This window comes from Balaenoptera ricei, chromosome 17, assembly GCF_028023285.1.
Source record: "Balaenoptera ricei isolate mBalRic1 chromosome 17, mBalRic1.hap2, whole genome shotgun sequence".
NCBI lineage: Eukaryota > Metazoa > Chordata > Mammalia > Artiodactyla > Balaenopteridae > Balaenoptera > Balaenoptera ricei.
The window spans coordinates 75,130,039-75,147,272 of record NC_082655.1 but is presented as its reverse complement, the minus strand read 5'-3'; the positions used below and the strand labels follow the sequence as shown (position 1 = coordinate 75,147,272).

The window sequence follows — 17,234 nt, the reverse complement described above, 5'->3', positions numbered from 1 at the left end:
TGTTAAAAGAACTGCTGATTACTTATTCTTTAGTGGCTTTTAGGAGTTAAAAAAGGAAATCAAAATCTTCTATTTCACAACACATTATTTTACTTGCAGGCTTCTAATTTTCTTAGCAGACCAATATTTAATGTAACTATTTCTGGTCACACTAGAAGTTTTGCTAGTTATTTAAATGCCACATCACTATGGAGGTCACTGGCTGAGGCCAGTAAAAAGTATTGCTTATATAGTGTTTGATGCTAAAATAGATTCTTTGAAAAACATTTTTTATTATGGTAAAAATGATGAATACTTATGGTAAAAAAATGAAAATTTAAATACTCCACCATTTTACATAGTATAGTAATGGTTTGTGTATCCTTCTAGAAATTTTCTGTACATCTTTAAGCCTGCGTGTGTGTGTGTCCCAATCCCACCAATATGATTATACAAATTGTGCTGTTCTATACCTTTATTTTTTTCACCTCAGGGTAAATCTTGGGTGTCTTCACATATCATCACATAGAAATCTGTCTCATTGTTTTAAAAAACCTGCATAGCTGAACCGTTACGAGTTCAGTCAGTTCCTCATTCTGTTAGTCCTGGTCTGTGGTAGCAAACAGCAGACACCTACAGTGGTTAACTTCAGCAGAGGAGGATTTTATTGTAAAGATTGGACGCTCCATAGAGTTAATAGGAAGGCAATATAATCAAGCTTGGAAATGACAAAACCAAGGAAGGCAAGGCACAGCCAAACTCCTGCTGAAGCAGATGCTGATGCATTGCCAGTCGTCTGTCACCTCCTCTGTAGCCACCGTGGATTCTCGCTTGTTGGTCCCTGATATTGAAGTATTCCTTCAAGATTCCAAATTCTGAACAGGAGCATCTGATTGGCTCAGCCTAGGTCCCATGTGACCACAATGGAAGGTCACAAATCACCTTCCATTAAAAGTAAGAATTTAGAAAGAATATTTAATTTTGAGCTCGGTATATATTTCATGTACTTAAATTCAACAGGCTAGTCTCAACATTACCTTTGTCGACTTATACCAAGTCTATGTTTGGGGGTTTAGCAGCTTGATTTAGTTACTGTTATCACATACTTCTTATTAGTTTAATCTGGCAGCTGCTTGAAATAGATCTTTCTGCTTACGGCCTCTAATTTGGTACCCATTTATATCGTAACGTACTACTTAGAGATCATGTACAATAAACTTACTGTACAGTAATTATTTTGTACATTTACATGCAGACACCTTCTTCCTTCCCATAGCATCATGAAAAAGTTTCCTCTTTGAACTACTTCATTGAAATCTATTTCTGAGATGCTGTAGTTCTTATTTGGAATCTTTACCTATGAAAGGATAGGAAAATGGTCAGATTAAAGTATGTTAATATACCTGATATATTCACTGGAACATTGTTGTTTGGGATAAAGTCAACATCGAGGAAGTTGTATATTCATTTTTTTTAAAACCTTTTTCCTTCATTAAATTTCTGCTCTGTCAGAGTCATTTAGCTTATAGAACATTTCCCTTCTTCCTCTTAGTATTGCTGCTAATAACATGGGAAGTGAGATATCTTCTTTTTAGTTAGGAGAGGTATTGGTTGCAAGTAGTAATATGTATCTGAGAAGAACAAACTCAGGAGGTTGGATAGTATAGTGGAAAAATATGGCTTGGAATTTAAAAACCTGATTCTGACTTTCAGTTCTGCCTCTTACTGTGTTAACTTGAGGCATGTCACTTAAGCCTCAGTTTCTTCATCTTTAAAATGAGGTTATCGGGAATTCCCTGGTGGTCCAGTGGTTAGGACTCAGCTCTTTCACTGCCGCGGCCTGGGTTCAATCCCTGGTCAGGGAACTAAGATCCTGCAAGCCACACGGCATGGCAAAAAAAAAAAAAAAGTTATCATTCCTGCTTTACTGATGCCATAGGCTTACTGTTATGGTCAGATAAGATTGTGTGTGAAGAGGGAGCTTATTTTCACCTTCAAAATGTCAAAAGTCAGGCATATATTTTACATTAAGACAAGAGTATGTTAGCATAAACTCAATTGTAGAACTCCATAGCTGCAGTAAAAACTACTCGTCTATAGCGAAGCATGTCCTTTGGGTATTTGGCAGGTATCAGGTAGTCTAGCTGTTCTAAGCTGGGGAATTGCCAAAGATACTAAGTGGAAACCAGGATAACCCTGTTTTGAACTTAACCTGTACCGAGGTGAAACATACTTCACTGTTTTCTGTTATACCAAGCATGTAATGGCGTCACACCAGTTGTGTAGCTGGAAAACTAAAGAGGATGAGACACTGAAACCAGCATTTTAATTGGTTATATCTAGGCCCGTGGTTCTCAAACTTTAGGGCGCATGAGAATCACCTGGAGAGCTTGGTAAAACACTGCTTTCAGGACTCCAGCCCAAAGTTTCTGACTCACTAAGTTTGGGGCGGGGCTGGTGATTTGCATTCTAACAAGTTTCCAGAGATTGCTGATGTTGCTGTTCTGGGGACCAAACTTTTGAGAATCAGCGCTTTAGGGAAACCATATAATTCATCGTCCAAGCTGATCCCTAATGTATCAGGACACCAGGAATAACTAAGCCTGTCCCTGGCAAACCAGGATACAGGGTCATCCTAATTTTACCTATTTGAAAGATCTTTTTGCCCAAGAGGTTTATGTAATAGAATTGTCACCTAGTAGATGACTCATGGTATGCAAGGTATATTTATTTATTTATTTATATGTTAAATTGCCAACTGATGATTGAGTCATATTTTTCCCTTGATCCCTGTTCTTGTAAATGTTCATCAAATGAGAATAGAAGTATTCTAGATTCTTTGGCTGATTCGTCTTGCCGTGTTTACTAACATAAATATTGTGGATGGGTTCTTTCATTGGATATGTGATTGGATGAGATGCTGGAGAATAATTTCCAAGTTTGTTTTTTACACCCTGCAATAACATATTACATTGCAACCCAGGGTTCAGATATGTGTGTAAGTGCACATATATGTCTAAAACAATAGTTTCCAAACAGCACTCATCCTAACTTTATTTAGTACATACAGTCTAATATTTGCTCGTTTGTTCTAGTTCATTTTTTTAATGCTAGTTGTAATCCAGTAAATTGATTTCATGACCTAACTGGTTACAGCCTAATGTTTAGAAAACACTGCACAGAGGACCTGTTTGGTTCCAGCGTACTGAGACATTCTGAGATTCTGAGAGGTAGTTATACTTCAGTTTTCTTCGTTCTGATTCTTCTCACTCTAAGCCATTTTCCACCATTAAAACAAACTAGTTCAGGAAAGTCCCAAGAGTGGGAGGAAAAAAGGAAAGAGATGCTATTTTTAACCACATTCTGCTGTCTTACTTGCTATTAAATTTAATATTCTGTCGTTTATTCTCTATGTAAATTAGCAAATGCTCCATTTTATTTTTCAATTTTTTTAAAATGTAAATTGCACCTAGCTTTGTTTTTGTGAAAATATTGCACAAACTAGGTCTTTCCTAAGGATATCTAAACTCGGCTTATGTTTAAAAAAATCCTTGACTTAACCAAGTTGAATTTGTTTTATTTTAATGAAGCATGTATTCTAACCTTATGAGTTCTGTCAGTCAGAATCCAGCTAGGAGACAGAAACCACACAGGAGTCTGAACAGGGAAGGTCTGGTGTAAGGAAGCACTGACTCTAACGTGGGATTAGAGTAAGAGAACTCTAAGAGTACAGCAACAGCGGGTAAAGGGCACAGCCACTACCCCTAAGACTGAGGCGGAGCAAGGAAGGAAGGAACAAACAAATCTGGCATCCAGACCTCTCTGGAGGCTTGCAGCTGAGGCCCACCTGGTGGCCGAGAATTGCACTTGAAGGGCCATGATGGGTTGGGAAGCTGTGGGAAGCCTTCTGTGGGGCGGGGCTGCACCTGGGAGCCCCTGAGAAGCAGCCTGAAGGGGCGCTGGGGGCCAGTGGCCACAGAGAGCTGGAGTGCTACTTTCTGCCGATGGCACTTCCTGTCATGCCAGCTGTCAAGGGAGAGACGTCCTCGTCTCTCCAGCAGGCCAGAGAGGGTCTGGAGCAGGAGGCCCTTGTCTGATAACGGGCACACCAGTGCACTTGCTAGAGACCTGATGTTTTCAAAGGGAAATTACACTTAAATTAGGGGCAGTTACTATTAGCGATGCAGTTCTTAATTTCATGCAGTCACGTTTTCATTCTCTAGCATCATTTTTCTATCTGAAAAAGCCACTATTGGGAATAAAAATTTTTTTGAGAAATTGACTTTTTAAAATGTAGACTAAGTTTGTCATTAAGTAGAAAAGGCAAGTGTGTCATTTTGTGATCTTTTCAGCGAGCATGCGATACACATTCTCTTCACTCACTGAGCATCTGCTTTCTAAGCCAGGCCACAGAACAAAGTGATTTTCCGCCCCCAAGGGAGGCAGGTAGATGTGTGAACTGATAATAAAAGTTTAATGTGAGAAGTGCTTAATAACGTACGTGTAGAGTACTGTGCTGTAGCATGGGATGATGTGTTGGTCTGCCTCTGCGTACTGGGAAAGGAAGAAGAAGCACAGACGTGTTACCTTTTATTCTCTGCATGCTGTTTCTTTTATTCCTCACAGTAGCCTTCTGAATAAGGTGAATGGTATGATCACCATTATACAAATAAGCAAACAAGGCCTAGAGACCTGAAACAACTTTTTCTACCAGCGTCACACACAGGATCCAAACGTAGTCCAGTATTTATCTCTTAAACTGGTGGTGTGTGTTGCAGTGCAGGAGGCTGCAACAGGAAAAGTTTACCAAATGTAAAATACAGTTCTAAGAAGAATTTAAAAAGTGAATCAAGTGTGTCCCTGCCCTTAAGGGGTTTTTAGTCTAGCAGTGCTGGTAGAATGTCATAAGGGCTCTGATTGAGGTCCTGGAGAAAGCTTGGAACTTCATAGGGTCCAGAGTGCCTTCCTCCTCGGAAAACTTAGGGTAAGATGGCATTTGAGCTGGTTCTAGAAAAATGAGTAGGGTTTAGACAATTAAAAATGTTAAATAATCAAAATGTAAAGCTAGGAAAAAACCAGAAAGGTAGTTGTTGTTTATTACACATCTGCTAAGTGCCATACCTTGTACTTTCCTCATTGTAAACCATTCAGTTTAACCGTAGTATAGACCCTGTGTCAGACAGTTAGTGGAAATAAGGAAAGATAAGTTCATTAGACATGTTGGACTTAGGTAGGTACTAGGTTGTGACAGGTTAAGGTAGAGTTTGAACTTTATTCTGTAGACAGTAGAAAATACTGAAATTTTTAAAGGAAAGAGTACAGGACTAGAGTTACGACTAAATTAGAAATTAAATGTGTATATACACACACATACACATGTGTATGTATATGTCTATATATATTCATGTTGTAATACAGCGGCAGAGACATACTAGATGTTAAATGTAATCCTTCTATCTTTTCTCATCCGTCTCTGGTGCAGTCATATGTAGGACAGATTAGAAAGATGGGGTGTAGCTGGATGGTTACTACAGTGGTCCAGGTAGGAAGTAATGAAGGCCTTATTTAAGACAATGGTAGTGAAAATGAAGAGGAGGATACTGGTGACAGTTGGAATTAACAGGATTTAGGGGAGGATGTTGTAGGGAGTGAAAAAATTAAAACATTTTCAGGCACTTTTCCATCTCAGACGAGTACATACTCCAAATGTGAGCTCTTTTTCATATATTTTTTAATATAAAAGTAACGAAAACACATGATACTGTTAAAACATTATAGAAGGGCAGAAGACTGGATGTCAGGGGAGGTGAAATATGACATCATACAAAGAGAAACCAGGCATACAGAGAATACAGAGGTTAAAACTTTGATAGCCTAGAGGATCGGGCTACCCAGTGACTTCCTTCCAAAGGGTCTAGTAGGAAAAGGGGAGGGCAAAAGGATTACTTCACAGTGGGGAAACTTGGCAAACTGCCTCAGCCAGGTGACCAAAGTTACCATCAGCAATCATCAGTCATGTTGATAGTATGTACCCTTTTGATGAAAATCATACTGTATCTCTGTCGTCTCCTCCCAAACACCCGTATTCTAGTCAGTCACAGGGAAGAAGAATCAGACAAATCCCAGCTGAGGCACATTCTACAGTATACCTGACCAGTACTCCTCAAGACTTTTGTCCAGGTCATCAAAAGCAAGGAAAGTCTGAGACACTATCACAGCCAAGAGGAGCCTGAGGAGACACGACAACCAAGTGTAATGTGGTGTCCTGGATGGGATCCTGGGACAGAAAACAGAGGTAGAACCTAAGGAGGAAAAAATCCAAACTGGGGAGGAGGTTTCATAGAGAATGCAGGGTAAGAAAGAAAGTGCCAGGTTAAGGCTTCTGCAGTCCCCAGTGGCTGAATAAAGAGAGTGGTTGGAGCTCTTCTACGCCTGTGTTTTATCCTTCAGTGAGGCCTGCCTTCTTCATCTGTTGGTCTGAGCTCAGGTCTGGATGTGGTTCCTGGAGCCCATGCCACACACAGGGTGAGGGAGATCACAGAAACCTGGCAGTGTTCCTTCCTCTTGAATTTACAGCAGAGGATATTGTATTTTTCCCGGAAGCCAGACAATTATATTGATTATGTTATATACACACACAGCCAGGAAGTCTCCATATTTAAGAGTCAGAAGAATACCTAACTCACTTTGTGAAGGTAGGCGTGCACTGTGGAAGCTTCCTAGAGGCTACAGCATTTGAGTTGAGTTTTAGAAATAAGTAGCTGTTAGCTAAGTGGACAAAAAGTCACTGAGTATTGGAGAAAGAGCTCTTAAAGTATGCTAAATAAATATGTGCAGAGGCCTGATGTATAAGGAGTACTAGCCTAAGGAATCAGAGACTTTCAGCTGAGGTTGTCTGCTTTACTCATTTTCATGGTTTTGGTCTCATCTCAGAAAAAGTGTTTTAGTACTTGGGGTACTTTAATATTGTAAAACGAAGATAAAAGCGGTAGATGATTTGAATTTTTTTTAATTTATTTATTTATTTTATTTTTGGCTGTGTTGGGTCTTCGTTTCTGTGCGAGGGCCTTCTCTAGTTGTGGCAAGTGGGGGCCACTCTTCATTGCGGTGCGCGGGCCTCTCACTATCGCGGCCTCTCTTGTTGCGGAGCACAGGCTCCAGACGCGCAGGCTCAGCAGTTGTGGCTCACGGGCCTAGTTGCTCCGCGGTATGTGGGATCTTCCCAGACCAGGGCTCGAACCCGTGTCCCCTGCATTGGCAGGCAGATTCTCAACCACTGCGCCACCAGGGAAGCCCCGACGGTAGATGATTTGCATCAAGGGAAGGAGGACTAGTTCTCCACATCTTCCTATTTCCTTTTCATTTTATTGATTCTTTAGCAAGTCTTTCAGCCTTGTCTGAGTATTTGTTTCTATACCTTCCAGTTTTGAGGAAAAGATGTCTTACGTTCTTAAAGCTACGTCCTCTTGAGAACTTTCTTCAATTTCTTTATTACTAAGCTCAGTGCCTGGAATATAGTGAGTACTTAATAAATATTTTTTGAGTGACTATCTCTTTCCTACCCTCCTAGCCTTCACTGAGAGATTTTTCAAATAAATGCTCTGTATTCCTTGCTTCCTTTTTCCCTTATTACTCACTCTTAATATTTCTGGTGTTTGAGTCTCTTTATTGATTACAGTAGGAATTATTAGAGACGAAGTCAACAAGACTGGGAGACGAGCAATGTAAAAATCTAAGGAGAAAAAGGAAGGCAAGATTACTCTTGATAAGTGCATTGGTTTTCTAGCGCAGCTTAACAAATTATCAGAAAGTTGTTTCAGGACTTAAAACAATAAAAGCCTGTTTCTCTCACAGTTCTGGAGGCCAGAAGTCTGAAATCCAGGGATAGGCAGGGCCATGCTCCCTGTGAAGGCTCCAGGGAAAATCCTTCCTGCTGCTTCCAGCTTCTGGTGGCTCTCGGTGTTCCTTGGCTGTGGTAGCATAACTCCAGTCTCTGCCTCTTGTCTTCATATGGCCTTCTCTCCTGCATATCCATCTGTCATTGGAATTAGGCCCAACCTGAATCCAGGCTGATCTCATCTCAAAATCCTTAATTATATCTGCAAAGATCCTTTTTTCAAATAAAGTCACATTCACAGGTTCCGGAGGTTGGGGCTTGGACATATCTCTTTGGGAGCCATTCTCACTACAGTAAGCCACCAGATCAGTATCTAGTTGCAGTAATTGAGAGGATTGCTATCGTACATGTGAGGGGGATGATGTTTGGAAAACCAGCAGCATGAAAACAACTCTGAAGTCATTTTATTTAAAAGAAAATTATAGATTGTGACTATATTCTTCAGTTAATTTTAGAAAATATATATATCTAAAAATTTGAACTCAAGGTCAGATGAGTTTGGTTGGAGATTTTGCTCCTCAGCTGTATTCATCCTGAAGAATCCTCTAACATTTTTATTGAAACTTCTGAATTTGCAAAATTCAAAATTTTTGCATTTGAGCCTTATGATATTCCTTTGAAGTAGGAATGCCATGTTTTCTTTTTTCTATTTTACAGATGTGGAAATGGAGCTTAGTTTCTGTAACTAATTTGTCTGAGGTCACAAGTTATGAAATAATACAGGTGGACTTGAATACTGGTGTTACAACTGTAAAGCTTGTATTCTTTCTAATGTCTATGCTGAGTTTATTAATTTTCTGTTTAAAAAGAGCAGCAGACTTTACTATTTTTTCATGTGTCACCGGTTTTTCGATTTGGAGTGTTAGCACAAAGGATACAGTTTTCTGTGTTTGCAAAATAAGCTACTAACATTTAAACCAATTCGCCATATCTCTGTATGATCTGTATTTGAGGTCTGTCCATTCTTTGATATGATTTTAAAACATATTACTCTTCAGTGGATTACTTTCAGTTACGAGGATAGGTCATTCATTCGTGGTTCGTTACATTTTGTTTTTTGAGAACCCAGTATAGTAGATGACAGTATGCAGCCATGATTTCAGGATGACAGTTGGACAAAACTTCGGTAGTTAGGAATTGGTCTTTTATATTTTTGCTTTTTCCACATCTTTTAAATTAAAGCTATTTGTCTTACTATTTTAAAAATGGAGCCATCATCAGTTTTTTTAAATTATCTTGAAGTTGGTGGAAATCGGTTTAGGACTAGGAAAATAAACTTCAGTAGAATACCTAGCACTTATGCCAGTGTTCCTGTGGAGAAGGACCCGTTTCCTAAAAAAAAAAAAATCACTGGGAGGTTTATTAGATTCTTGGGCCTAACCAAAGACTTAACTGAATCAATCTGTGGGGTGGGATTTTACGAATCTGCGTTTTTAATGAGTGTTACTTGTAATCATGTGGCATTGATGTGGTAGTCAGATAGTCAGTTCTCACCACAACACTGAGTCCTGCTGAGGACAGTGTGTTGGACCCTGAGTAAAGGAAGAAGGTAAGGTGACTTCATGGTAGGAACTCTAACAGCAGCATTATTAGGTGCAGTAATTTGTATTAATTAAAGAGTGGTCAAGTACCTAAAGCAGTCTTGAGAAAGAAGGACAAAGCTGGAGGCACCACACTCTACTTGATTTCAAACTATATTAGAAAGGTATTGTAACCAAAACAGTATGGTATTAGTATAGAAACACACATAGATCAATGGAACAGAATAGAGAAACCAGAAATAAACCCACACATATATGGTCGATTAATTTATGACAGAGGAGCCAGAAATACACAGTGGGGGAAAGGACAGTCTCTTCATTAAATGATGTTGGGAAGACTGGACAGCCACATGCAAAAGAATGCAACTGGACCTCTATCTTATACCAGACACAACTGATTATGGACTTTAATTACGTCTACCAAATGCCTTCACAGCAACACCCAGATTAGTCTTTGAATAACTGGAGAGGGCTCTAGGCAAGCTGATGCATCAGAAAGACCATAATGTTGTTATTTTTATTGAAGTATATCATGCATATAGAAAAAGGCACATGTCCTAAATAGCTCAAAGAATGTTTAGGAACTGGACACAGGTAACTAGCACTGTAGAGGGGCCCTTTTACATTTATTTATTTCATTTGATTCTTACAACAGTTCACCAAAGTGTAGGAGTTTCCCCCATTTTATAGATAGGATTTTGAAGCTCAGAAAGGTCAAGTACTTGCCCCATGTTAACAGCTAGTAAGTGACAGAGCTGGGATTCTGACCAGGGTTTTGAGGCATAAATGAAATATTACGGAAATCCAATGTACCATTAGTTCTGCCTGAGGATTGGTAGAATCTTTGGAACAGGAACGCTTTAGTGAAGAAGGCATAGGACTCCCTAAGCTGGAATCTCTAAGCATGAGTTTAGAGTTGCCAAGGAGTGAAGTGTTCCTTGGTAAGAGATACCGGGGAAGAACATGGTGTCATTTCAGAGGACAGGAGATGGTGTGTTATGCTTAAATCTAGGGTCTCTAGACTGTAGTATGATAATATGATCTATTGGAATAACAGTTTTTCAGCCTAAATGCAAAGAACCTTGTTTACTGTTTTGAAGGGCTTGAATTTTATATTTTAAGCAGTATTCCATGACAGCGGGTTAATCATGTGCATTTTAGCAAAAATTTCACAGAGGTTTATACAAGTAGGTTGGAGAAAGGGCAAAGGCTAAAGGCAGAAAGATCATGTCTAGGACCAGAACTAGAGCACTGAGGATTAAGAGGAGGGGAGAGCATGGAATTCACGATGGTTCTGAGAGAATTGATGAGATTGCTGAGCCATTAGCTGTAGATGATAAAGGAGGAAGAGGAATTAAGGATGACTGTGATATTCTTGTTGGTGTGATGCACTGGGAACCAACTCCAGAGATAAGGAAATACTGAAGGAGATGCTGAGTTTGTTCTGAATTGTTGGAAGGATGGTAGGCAGGAAAATGAAAAGGAATGGATTAGGTTTTGGAAGTTTGAGTTTCAGCCCTGAAGGAATTAAAGTGGACATGTTCAGTAGGCAGTTGGATATAATAAAAGTGAAATTAATTAAGATGGTGGCTGGAGAGATGGATTTGGTAATCACTGACTAATTTACAGGTGTAGGCTGGGGCTATAGAACTGGATTAGTTCTCTCAGCTAAAGAGAAAAGATAACCAAATATGAGATGGTGGTGAAACCTCCAGTATTTAAGGCTTGCATGGAAGAAGAAGAGCAGTTGTCACAGAATTAAGGGACCAAGGAGGTGGTTATAGCCTGATAAAGCCAGAAACGATCATTTTCAAGGAGGCTGTAGGCAGATAAACTATATGGAAATATTCTATGGGCATAAACAGATCCTGTTTCTGGATCAGATAAATTGAGGACTGAGAAAAAGACTAGCTAATTCAATTTGGCAATCTGGAAAAGTGTTGGTGATTGTGAGCCAGAAACCCAAAGTATTTTATCCAGAATTAAAATAGTAGAAGTCAACATATATTGAATAAGATGAGCTACCTATAAATTTAACCGATCCTGACAAATGATCTACAGATAGGTGATTAAGGAGACTTGGGAAACACCATAGTGGCACTTGGATATGTTCTCTGCATTGAAGGATACTTTGATTACCTGAAGAAAGAATATGGTGTCTTGAAAGTGAAGTCAGTATTTGGTCAGAATAAGTGGTATTGTTATTGCTAGAGCAATCCATACTCTGTTGTGAGGTAAGAAAAGGGTTTCAGGCTCTTGTATCACTTAAATGATTACCAGACTGTGAGATGATTCTTTAGGTCCCTCAGTAATAAAGTTTGTGATTTCTAATTATAATTTTTTTCTATACCATATGGGGAAATTTCGAATGTTAAAAATAGAAATGAAGAAAAGAGACAGAGGAATCTTAAATGCATATTGCTAAGTGAAAGAAGCCAATCTGAAAAAGCTAAAATACTGTATGATTCCAGCTATATGACAGTCAGAAAAAGGCAGGACTATGGAGACAGTAAAAAGATTAGTGGGCTAGGAGTGAGGGAGGGACTGATAGGCAGAGCATAGGGGATTTTTAGGGCAGTGAAACTATTCTGTATGATACCGTAATGGTGGGTACATTATACATTTGTCAAAATCCATGGAATGGACGGCACCGAAAATGAACCCAGATGTAAACTGAGGGCTTTAAGTGATGACGTGTCAGTGTACATTCATCAGTTGTAACCAGTGTTACCGCTGTGGTGCAGGATGTTGATAGGGAAGGAGGCTGTGCTTCCCTGGGGCAGGGAGTATATGAGAACTTGCTGTACTTCCTGCTCAATTTTGCTATGAACCTAAAAGTGCTTTTAGAAATAAAACCTCTTTTTAAAAAACAGAACTGAAGATTCACATCTCAGTTGTTCACCTATTTTGTACTTTAACACTTAAAAAATAATAATTTCCTGTTACAACTGAACTTATTTACAGAACAGAAACAGACTCAGACTTAGAGAATGAACTTATGGTTACCAACGGGGAAAGATGGGGGGAACGGATAGTTTGGGAGTTTGGGATTGGCATGTACGCACGGCTATATTTAAAATGGATACCCAACAAGGACCTGCTGTAGAGCACAGGGAACACTGCTCAATGTTATGTGGCAGCCTGGATGGGAGGGGAGTTTGGGGGAGAGTGGATACATGTATATGTACGGCCCAGTCCCTTTGCTGTGTACCTGAAACTATCACAACATTGTTAATTGGCTCTACTCTAATATAAAATTTTAAAAAACACACAAAGAACTAAAAAAAAAAAATTTCTTTTCTTTCTCTCCTAGATCTGAAAGGTTATTCAAGGGTGTTAAAAATCTAATGAGTTTGTGCCTTTTGTAATGTAAAAGAAATTGTGGATAAAAGAAAGAGAAGAAAACCAAGGTCAAATGTTGTGAAATTCCAATTTATTTTCAGTTAACTAGAATCTTAAAACATTCAAAAAACTTTGAACAAATAAAATAGTTCCTAAAACACAACCATACACACACACACACACACACACACACACACACACACAGAGTAGACCATGTATTTGATTTGTTACTGGGCATTTTGACAATCATTATAGCATTTGACAGTAGGGCCAGTCATTCAGCAAAATTATTAAGTGACTTATCTCTGCCTTAAGACAGGCAGCAAGTGACAAGGTATTCGTTGTCCTTCTCTCATTGAGCGGATAATCTAGAAGACATTGAACAGTTTAGTTTGCGTCACTTAAGAAAGACCTTCTGCAGCCCTTCAGCCTCTTTTGTTACTCTTCCTCATAGAACTTTGTTTTCTTCTTTCAAATGGCAGTCATTATAATTATTTCAAATTACGGTTCATATAGATTATTTGCGCACTCGTTCTGTTACATTTCTCTCCCTGAGCTAGATTGTAAGGAAGGAAGCGTATCAGTTTTCCAGGTGCACAGTTAGCATTCGATAAAGACTTTCTGAGTAAGTGAATGAATGAATAAATGATGACTGCCTTTGTGTTTTGTAAGTGCAGAATGCTACCAAGTAAGCAGATTAGGTCTAGTGTGAGGTTACGGGCCTGAAAGTGAGTAGGAAGTGGTGTGGTATGCAATATTCAGTTCTCCTCAGAGGGCAAGTAGGATGTATATAGGAAATTTGCCTTTAATTTGGGAATTTGGAAGTTATTCAAGACCTCAGTAATAGAGTGAAGGAATGCAATTCAGATTAGAGTCGATCCTGAAATGGATCAGCCAGAAGATAAGAGTGAGCAGCTTTTCCCAGAAGAGTAGATCCTGAGCACTTACTTGTTTGTTTGTAGGAGACTAAGATAAAATAAACTATAAAAAGAGGAAAGTACTATGTTTTTTAAATATTTTCACTACTACAGAAAAAACAGAACTGCATGAACACTTCACTGCATGAGTCCTGTGGTATAGAGGCTGCTGGGAGGACCTGGTTGGTCGTCTCTGGGAGTTGCTGCCACTCTCATCTTTCAGATTGAAATGCTGAATGAATGCAAAAGGATGAAAAGGGTGTTTTGGATTGGTCAACACCTTTCCCCAAATCATCAGTCCTCTAATTCCCCAAGAAATGAGAGCACTGAAAAATCATGGCAGATTGTTCTCAAAGCACCAGAAACCCTAGCTGCCTCTTTTCCAAGTACTCTTATGAAGTATTTCTTAATTTCTGTGAACTTTTTCCCTTAAATTTTTTTTCTTTTAACTTTCAGGTGTTGGTAAATCATGCTTATTGCTACAGTTTACAGACAAGAGGTTTCAGCCAGTACATGACCTTACTATTGGTAAGTTTTATAAAGAGATGAGAAGCATTTAGAAGTTTTGGGTAGTGGAAATGGAATGTGCTAGAGGGCTCATTCCATCAGTGATGAGTCAGAAATCAATGAAACTAGATTTGTTGCTGTACAGAGTTTAGTCTCCATCACTTTTAAAAAATATAAGTATGTGTAGTAAAAATAATATTCCCCAACTCTGTAAAAGTGGTTGGAATGCAGCAAGACATTAATACTTGATTTTGATTGTATTTAATGATAAAACAGTTGATTGAGAGACAGTGTATCATAGGGAGGGGTTAAGAGCAGAGACTCTGGACCAGTTTGTCAGAGTTCACATCAGGGCTCTGCTGCTGACTAGCTGGGCAAGCCACTTTCCCACTCCATGCCTCAGTTTCTTTATCTGTAAAATGAGAAAAATAGTGGTAACCATCTCACAAAATTATTCTGAACAGAAAATGAGTTAATAAATATGATGCATTGAAACAGTGCCTGGCAACATGGTTAAGTGCTTTAGGCTTACCTATAATTATTAATTGAGAAAAACTACCATCAAGCATTTTTTAGTTTCCTCAATTGTGAAGAATAAATGAGACAGTTACTGGTAAGGAATGGTCAACAAATATTAGCTGTTATTACTATTAGCGACACTAGTTTTTATTATTAGTGATATTATTCATTAATATGCAAAAGTATAAAATTAAGTGAAAAACTAAAAACTTTAAGCATACTGTTTCAGGGTTCTTATCTGTTTTAAAAAAATTATATTTATACCCTGAAAGCTAAAGAATCTAGATTATTCTTCTATGGCTGTAGCCCAGTAACAATTAGAGATTAGTCAACCATGAAGAAACAAGGTAACTGGAAATCTAGTTAAACTTTACAATTGATAGCTTAATGTATCTTTTCAGCCAGTGACTGCTTATGTTCTATAGATATGATTAACTCACTATTCATAACAAGTTGATTCTCATGTCCTGTGTATTTTTAAAATACCAAATCGAAGATAGAGTTTATGAATGAAATTATTAGATCAGTTAATAGTATTCAACCAAGCCACATGTACTTTGTAGATACATTAAAATCTCTCCTTACTGGCTACTGTCAATAAGAACATGCAGATTCCATTTTCATTTTGATGGTTTTAATTATATCCAATAATGATGGGTAAAACAGGTACTGCTCTTTCATGCCGATCCTCATGATGCAGCGTAACTTTGGTGAGCTCATCTTTGTGTAGGATCTGCTCTTTGCTCCGTAGGTCTGAACGTTGAGGCCATCTCTTAGGCATGATTCGGTCCCGAGACAACTAGCCAGTTGTTTTTCATATAGGGTACTAGACAAAAGTGTCTTCCTTTTCGTTGAAGCTTTCGTGTAAATTTCTAGTTGTTAGGGCACACCTGATTGGGCGCATGGGCCTGAGCCTCACTGCTGTTAGAAATCGGCTTAGGCTCTACCTGTGGGAGCCTTTGTAAGGGGGAGTACACCAGAGGGAGTTTTTAGAAAACTGTAACCCAGTAACTGTACCAGCTGGCTTCCCTCTGGGTTCGCTGATGCGGGCACTGGGAGTTAGGAGGTTAAAAGCAAAGAGAAGCTGAGGCCCTTCTCCCCTCTCTGCTGGGATTAACTGTGTGCCCTCCGTGGCTTCAGCCGCAGCCCCTGCCTGACAGGCTCACTGGTGGTCTGGCTCCTGGGCTCTGGGAACCCTGGTTTCTCTCTTTGCCCCCTGGCCTAGGGACAGCAGCAGCTTCCGGCTGTTCCTAATCTCTGGGTTGCTTTACCCTCTGCTCCTTGGGCTTCTCAGCCCTGCCTTTAATGTAACCAGTTCCCTACTTTAAATCCCCTCTGTTTTAAATACCTACGTATGGTTTCTGTTTTTCTGGTTGGACCCTGACTACTATACCTTGTGACACCCATCACAAGAATTTATTTTTCTGACCTAAAAACAATTTAGAAGGTAATTAGCACATGTTTTTTAAAGGAACGTTGGAATGATTGCTAAAATAGGCATAAGGCAGTATCTTGATTCTGCTGTGTACTTGACTTTGCTTGATGAATAGAGGAAGGTATAATATAAAATAATAATAACAATGGACCCATACCAAATACTTACTGTGTGCCAGGCACTTATTTTGTATGTAGTAACTTTTTTTTTATTGAAGTATAGTTAATTTACGGTGTTATGTTAGTTTCAAGTGTACAGCAAAGTTATTCAGTTATACATACATATATACATATGTTCTTTTTCAGATTCTTTTCCATTATAGGTTATTACAAGATACTGAGTATAGTTCCTTGTGGTATATAGTCGGTCCTCGTTGTTCACCTATTTTATATACAGTAGTGTGTTTACGTTAATCCCAAACTCCTAATTTATGTGCCTCCCCCCGCCCACTCGCCGCTATCCCCTTTGGTAACCAGAAGTTTGTTTTCTATGTCCGTGAGTCTGTTTCTATTTAAATAAGTTCATTGGTATCATTTTTTAGATTCCACGTATGTAATAACTCTTCTAATCTTGGAAAAAAATTTATGAGATGGATATCATTAATACCATTTACAAATAAGAGAAACTAAAACACAGAAGAGATTTAATAACTTAGCTTGCTCAGGGTCACACAATTAGTAGGTATCGATTAGTGAATGCTCAGTAAATGGATACTGTGCAAGGATGCAAGTACTTACTCCACAAGGATGGTAATGATCTAGAGGTAACTTAGAAAGTGTGTATTTACCTTCAGAGTATTTTGTCCTGGAAGGTTGAAAGTGACTAACATATGTGGAAAAAATAAGCATCACTCCCTGACTGTGTCAGGTAAATGGGGCCTGGCCGTTGGTTCCACAGATAATTTCTCTGGCAGCCAAATTGGCTGTTAATTGAAAATGTATCTGGGAAGAGAGCCTCAAGGGCATAGGGGATGATGGTTTATCCCATTAAAAAAAGAAAAAGATAAGGAAAACTTTCTAAATGAGATTCTCAAGCATATATATACTTAAGGGAAAAGTTTAATAAAATTTTTTACAGTCCAGAAGAGAAGTATGAGG

The 17,234-nt window shown here is 38.8% G+C and overlaps 1 protein-coding gene across 2 annotated transcripts in view; it reads left to right on the top strand.

Moving 5' to 3' along the window:
* RAB2A (RAB2A, member RAS oncogene family) overlaps positions 1–17,234 on the top strand; it is a 75,085-nt gene that overhangs the window by 14,667 nt on the left and 43,184 nt on the right. For both annotated transcript variants that reach the window (XM_059901939.1, XM_059901938.1), the window contains exon 2: positions 14,133–14,204. In XM_059901939.1, coding sequence (XP_059757922.1) covers positions 14,133–14,204 — 72 coding nt within the window. The remainder of the gene's footprint in view (positions 1–14,132; positions 14,205–17,234) is intronic.